Below are 7,164 nucleotides of genomic sequence, written 5' to 3'. Positions count from 1 at the left end.
TTAAGTGTGGGAGGAGACTCTATCGTCTTTTCTTTATTACCTTTCTCGTTTTTTCCTTTATCGCTTTTTCTTTGCTGTTTTTAGATAGTTTATTTCCTTTTAGTTGTTTATTTTGCTTTTTAGTATAATGCATGAGTCTGACGAGTCACCAAATATAGTATATCTTTAGTACAATCCTACCTCCCCATACCTTTAGCCCCACCGAAATTTTTTTTTGCAAAAGAAAATAGTGTTATTCCGAATGTTTTCAGGTTTTAAAGACATGTTTCGAGTAAGGATGCGGTGACTTGGGAGAACTTTGCGAAACATCAGTATTATTTTAGCACCATAGACTTCGTAAATATAGGAACCACTCCCGAAACCCCATATACCATGGCCTTAATCATCATTTTCCATATAAGTCCTCAGTAGTTTATCTCAGCAGTCAGCTCCGGCCTACGCATCCTCTACGTAGGGGACCGATGCAAATAAGTGAATGATCCAGAAAAAAAAAAGCAAAAAAAAGGCAACTCCGGTATAGGTGACCCTCACAAAGTCATTTCAACCAAAGAATTGTAAAAAATTGCTACAAAAAGAAAAAGAAAAAAAAGAAAAAAAAACTTACCCACTGTTAGTTGGTTCAGAGGTATCTGGAACTGAAATCGGTATGGCGGATTACGATCCGATCCCCCACAACTACAGTTGGGTCCAATAAAAGGGTTTACACATAATTATGTGCCAGAAATCCCATGCTTAGATCATAATCACTAACAGGCCACTCTACTATGAAGCATGTACGGATAACGGGCTTAATGTGATTGCGCCTGAATGAAAAGGACACAAAAAGAGATGAAGAGGCAGGCCTAGGTATTGTGGGATAATATGGGTTGGTTAATATAGGAATGAAGTTTATGTCTGTATTTGCGGATTAGTGTCATCATGATACCCTTAGTTCACTCAGTTAGTACCTATCACTGCATCCCGACTTGAACTTAGAATTTTTACCTAAAGCACTCGTTGACACAAATTTTCTTTTATGAGCTTTTTAATGTTTTGCTTGAGGACAAGCAAAGGTTTAAGTGTGGGAGAGTTTGATAACACTGAAATTTACCGTATTTTCGACTCCGATTTCACATGCATTCTAGTTGTTTTATTGTTATTTTGTTGTGTTATTGCTATGTTTTCCTTTGTTTTCAGGTTTTTACTTTAATCGGAGCCCCGATCGAGAAAAGGAGTGAAAAAGAGCTAAAAACCCTAAAATTCAGCATTTTGTACTTGTGGCCTACCCCATGGTTGGCGCCATAGACCCTGCCATGACGTGTCCAAGCTCAACTTCCCTCAACTTCCACGTTCCCCACTACTTCCACTAAGGCGCCTCAAAATGGCCTTGTGGCGGGCGCCACAAGAGGAAAAGTTTTCCCTCCCATTTTCAAGTTGAAGGGCATCCTTGTTATTTCCATCTTTTTACTTGCTTATAAATAGAAATTCGAAATCACTTTTACAATCATCCAAACTTAGAGCAGAGGCAAACTCAAAGCAACTTTGTTTCACTTAGGCATATATTCAGTATTATAAAGTGGTAATCGCTTCGCATTGGAGTGTTACCACAATTGTGTAATCAAGTCTGTGGTAGAGTCTGTAATCGAGTTTGGAGCACTTTGGAAGGAAGTTAATCCTGCCGCCATTTTCATTTTCGCTTTGCAATTTATTCAACCCTCCGATTGGAGCAGGTTTTTATTACTTGTCTTTGTCTTATTTATTTTCCCGCACTCGCTTTACTTTTATTTATTTCCTCGCACTCGCTTTACTTTTATTTATTTCCTCGCACTCGCTTTAAATTATTTATTTCCTCGCACTCGCTTTACTTTTATTTATTTCCTCGCACTCGCTTTACTTTTATTTATTTCCCCGCACTCGCACTACTTTTATTTATTTTCCGCACTCGCACTACTTTTATTTATTTTAATGCACTTCTACTTTACCATGTCTAGCTAAATTTATAAGGTTAGACTGTAAGGATCATAATTGAACCGATAATCTGTACAATTGTTCGTAGAAACACTTAAGGGCTATTTTAACTTTCAACTTAAGTTTTCCCGCACTTCAATTCCGTTGGGTAAGATCGAAAGCCGTCCAACGTCTATCTAAACTTAATTGTTTTTAACTATTTCAAAAACAGCGAAAGCGCTTTGTTTAGTTCATTAGGAGTTTTTAACTTAAGAAGAAAAGAGATTTTAAAACTATTTTCGGACGCGTTTATAAGTTTAGAGTCTGGTTCGTGAGAACCTCTTTTTGTTAAGAAATCCAGGTTATAATACTTTTCAACTTAGTCAAGATACTATATTTCTTAAAAATAGGTTTACTACTCTAACGCAATGCGCGCCTTTTTATAAGTGACAATAAGAGGGTTTGATTAGGGAGTACAACTCGGTTCTGAATACGCGAAAGCGACAGTTCCTGTTAAATTAGTTCTTTTCAGAGTAGAAAACATTGCCCGTAAGTAGTTCTATTAACAAGTACTTGGATTATCAATTGATTATGTGAATTACATTCGACCCTGTCTTTATTAATTAATCTTTATTCAACACTTTACTTTTCATTGCACACCCCAAAAAACACCTATTTTGATTGCCTTTGATAAACACCATAACAACAGATAACGATAGATTGACACTTGGTGTCTATGGATTCGACAATCTTTTATATTACTCTAACGCGTTCGTATACTTGCGAAAAGCACGCATCACACAACAATTAAGCGAGATGAAGTTACCAATTAGTTTCACACAAGGTTCAACTTATGCAGAAATTTAAAGAGTTAGAGAAAGAGAGAACAACACCAAATTTGTTTAGGCAGTTTCCCTTTCGTCCTCGCTTCGGGTACGTCTGTCCTAAATTCTAAAACTAGAATTGATATTTTTATTATCAATTGCAAAGTTTATACAAGATAAGAAATAATCACCACCAAGAAAACCTTAGTGTTGTTGTAGATCCTATTCACTTCTCTCCCCTTAGTTTGAGTTGAACTAAGTGCTTCAAACGTTCTGAACAAACCTCCGATTGTAGCTACCTTATTGCAAGAACTCCAAGTTCTCCAAAACCCTAGCTCGGCTGATTTTGATCGCGACACGCTTGAACCCAAACCTTTCTTCATAATCCTCAGGTTACCGTTACTCGTTCGAATGAACCTACCGTTCTTCAAACCTCTCACTCGGCTGAATCTATAAAGCAAAGATTTGTGCAAAAAATCCCAAATCTTGGAGGACAAAACCCTAAGATTTTATTCAAGAAAAATCCACTAAAAATCTCTACCTAAACCAAGATACACAATCCTATTTAGACGTTATCACCACAATAATGCACTATGATCAATAAAAATTGTTATGTGTAGTTGTTGAAACATGCAATGAAGAATGAAGATGAAGAGGAACTTTAGTGTATATCTTTCACTTTTCTTGTTGTTGAGATGAAAATGAGACTCAAGAATATATATATGATGTATGGACCAAGTAAAAAACAGAGCAGAACTTTTAACAAAAATACACAGCAGAAAAATGAGTGAATCAGCGACCACTCGACCTACTCACACTGAGGACTCGGCCTGTTCAGACCCGCAACAACACAATTCAAATAAAACAGGTTATGAGTCGACCGCAACATGGTGATGAGTCGACTCATCTTATTTTTTCAGAAATGAGTCGACCTATGACTCGACCAGATCAGACCCGTGAGTTACAAAGAAAATGACATGTATGAATGAGTCGACCGCTGCAAAGCATGAGTCGACTCAAACATTTTAAATGGTTAAAAATGAATTTTTAAGATGTATTTTGGTCAATCCAAACTATTCTCTTATGGACCTAAGGTATCAAAAATGATCAAGTGCAATATTGACATATATGACATGCTTATATATGTATAGACACATTGAATTGATACTTTGAGCATGTTAAAGAATGAATGCACTCTACGATATGATGACATCGTCCAAAGTACATAGTATGAGCTACTAAAAGGTTTGACATTATTAAAACAAGGACTAAGAACATTTCCCACTCTAGATTCAGAAATGTTAGAGAGATGAAACAATGGAAGGTTTTTCAATGTGTTCATAACAATAATTATGATATGTTAACACTATAGAGTTCTTAATCGTCGACTTGATCTGGAGTCAGTATTCTGCTTTGGATTGTAGTGCACCGAAAATACCCTTCTTCAATTTTTGCATAAAAAACTAGCTTTTCAAATTTTTAATTTATTTTATGCATCTTCTGTGTTTTAACTTTTGGACATAGTGAAATGATCATCTCTAATGAGGAAATGGAAGGAGATGTTGGACATAAGTTATCTTCGATTTTTTCTTTTTGGGTTTTAAATGTAAGGCATTCAGTTATGCAGTATTATGGAGTAATTTTGTCAAAAGAAGAAGGTGAAGTTTCAATGACAAATATAAAACAAATTATGATTTTGGATTAGAAACAAAATCGATGAGAGGAAGAATAATTTTATAAAAAAAAGAGAGAAATGTTAGAGTAAAATATACCAAAGATGTTATGATTATATAGAAAATTATATTCTCTAAAATGGAGAAGGAGAAGTTAAAGAACAAATATAAAAGTGGTTATTAAATTCAAAAAAAAAATCAATTAATTATAAATGAAAGTTGAGAGTAATTAAAAAATGAAAATAAGTCACTTCAAAATTGATAATTGATAGATAATTATAGATTATAGTAAAATGGACCCATATAACTTTTCATATTTGAGAAATAAGTTGGATAAAATGACCTTACTTTTTAAGTGGGTAGATAAGAATCAGCCTTTTTCTAATTTTATCTCTACAAAGATATTCTGTCCGAAGTCAATTTTACACATTAGTTTGCTTTTATTCCCTTACGAAAATTGAACAACGCTAGGTGACATACAAAGTCAATAGCCACAACATGCAATATAAGATAATCCAAAAACAAATGCCGATTACAATTCAAGTAACTCTTTAAAGTTCTATGAATGGTATTGCATATATACCAATTCTAAAATAACAGACTTGTAAAGTATCTATTTACTGATATACTGCATTTTAACTACATGATCAAGCATCTAGAAGGTATAATTCAAAATAGGCCTCAAGTAATCAAGCATCTTCAAGAGGTGGTACGTTCGGGTCTTCACCAGGCCCCAATATCTTTGACCTATGTAAAATACAAAACACATGTAATCAAAATGCAAAATTACTATGCTATGTAGCAGAATTTGAACAAAACTGTTATTTTCCATATTAATTATGCTTAAACATGTTCTTAGTTAATTGATTACCTTGCAATGACAAGCCTGTATCTGTACCCTTGATTCTCTACGTGATCAGACTCCTAAAACAAAATAAAGTATAAAATTAATGGTAAACAAATAAAGGAAAAAAATCATGAGATTCAAGAACTGGCCGGCCTTACATATTTCCATCCAAGAATGGACCCGCATTTAACGCAGTATATGTCGATGGTTGTAGAACACAATCCTGGGATGATTATCTGTTCTTCTCTCTCTCCGAATGAAACATTCACACTGTCATAATATGGATTAGCAAGATGTTATTTCAAGGAATCAACGTACACAGCAATGGAAGTGAAATGAGAGAGTCAAAGAAAACTTACACTTTATCAAAACGATAAGCCTGTCCATAAGGGCAATAAAAAGCCTGAGAGAAAACAAGGGTTAGATTGTCAGCAGCAGGCTATGATAAAAACCAGAAGTATAATGAAATGAAGTTTGAGGAAAGGAAAAATAACAACCCTTGAAATGAGATGTTCAGCAAGGGCAAAAGGCGTCTGGCAATGCTTGCAGCTGTAGAAGTCTCGTTCAAGATCGATCAAGAAAAGTCTTCCCATGTTTCTACAGAAAGACACCCAACAAGATTGAGGAAAACAAAGCGAACCAGCTTGAAATGCATGCAATGTGATTTGTGATTTGTGATTAAGAAGTTAAAGGCGCCTCACACCTGCGAGGACTCGTTTCCAGTTGGATCAAAGTCATTTTTGTTTCATAAATGACGGTTTCCAATTGGATCGAGCACGCCAAACCAATCCCCACCCGTTCCGCAAGGCTTTAGTGAGGTAAAAATTTAAAGTTTCTCATCTAATACTGCTAGAATGCTGTCACTTAGTTTGTTTTCATCCGTTACCACCAAGGATATCATGAGAATCAAATATTCTGATATGTATTTGCTTTCAATGCCATTAACTATTTCACACTATTTGATAAAATGCCAATTTGTAAGTTTCCTGAAACTAAGAAAATATGAGTTGGAAAGTCATCTGTGATTAAGAAGTTAAAGGTGCCTCACAACTGCGAGGACTCGCTTCCAGTTGGATCAAAGCAAATACAGATGTGTGAAACCACCAAAGTCAATTGGATCGAGCACGCCAAATCCCTCCCCACCCGATCCGCAAGGCTTTAGTGAGGTAAAATTTAAACCTTTCTCATTTAATCATTGACCAATTGCTCCTTCATCAAAACCATCTAATACTGCTAGAATGCTGTCCGTTAGTTTGTTTTTGTTGGTTACCACAAGAATGTCATGAGAATCCAATATTCTGTTATGTATTTGCTTTCAATGCCATTAATTGTTTCACACTATTTGATAAAATGCCAATTTGTGGTTTTTCTCAAGGATATCATTGATCTTCGTTTTCTTGTTTGGCCATGCGGTCTATATGTAAGACAATAAAGTGTCCTAAAGTGTTCTTTTCCATTAAATAGTCTCTTCAACACTTCCTTGTAGCTCTCACTCTTCATTCAAACACCGGTAACGGTAGGCCGCATCACCAGTCCCTACTGGTCATAATAGTCTACCATAGAATATGTATTTATTTACTAAAGATCTTACATGATATTAATAGGGATAAAGATCCAACCTAATTAAAGTTGCTGCCGCCATTTCTCCTCAAAAGCGACCGCCGTCGGTAGCTCCTCCTGTTACGCCGCTGCCGTCGCTTTAGTAGTTCCTCCTCTTGCACCACGACCGCCGACACAATTGCTTTCCATTCCTTCCATCATCGTCCTCTCCCTCTCTTCCTCCGACCACACCGTGAAGACGTGAAAAACACAAGAAAGTGGGATTTGAATTAGGTTTTACAAAATCAATTTTTTTTATCAACTCAAGAACACTACTAACAAGTTAATGAAAATG

At 35.7% G+C, this 7,164-nt stretch overlaps 1 protein-coding gene across 1 annotated transcript; it reads right to left on the bottom strand.

Annotated features, from left to right (window-relative positions):
- Window positions 1–4,934: 4,934 nt before the first annotated feature.
- LOC127129223 (protein yippee-like At3g08990) lies at window positions 4,935–6,192 on the bottom strand. Its single transcript, XM_051058487.1, has 5 exons — window positions 5,768–6,192; window positions 5,630–5,673; window positions 5,429–5,540; window positions 5,295–5,347; window positions 4,935–5,170 (listed from the first exon to the last, which is right to left on the bottom strand). Exons 1-5 carry the CDS (start codon window positions 5,861–5,863, stop codon window positions 5,113–5,115), a joined length of 363 nt encoding a protein of 120 aa, XP_050914444.1. The 5' UTR covers window positions 5,864–6,192; the 3' UTR covers window positions 4,935–5,112.
- Window positions 6,193–7,164: the final 972 nt, after the last annotated feature.

This window comes from Lathyrus oleraceus, chromosome 3, assembly GCF_024323335.1.
Source record: "Lathyrus oleraceus cultivar Zhongwan6 chromosome 3, CAAS_Psat_ZW6_1.0, whole genome shotgun sequence".
Classification (NCBI taxonomy): domain Eukaryota; kingdom Viridiplantae; phylum Streptophyta; class Magnoliopsida; order Fabales; family Fabaceae; genus Lathyrus; species Lathyrus oleraceus.
The sequence above is the reverse complement of the archived record's forward strand: the minus strand, read 5'-3'. Positions and strand labels throughout refer to the sequence as shown.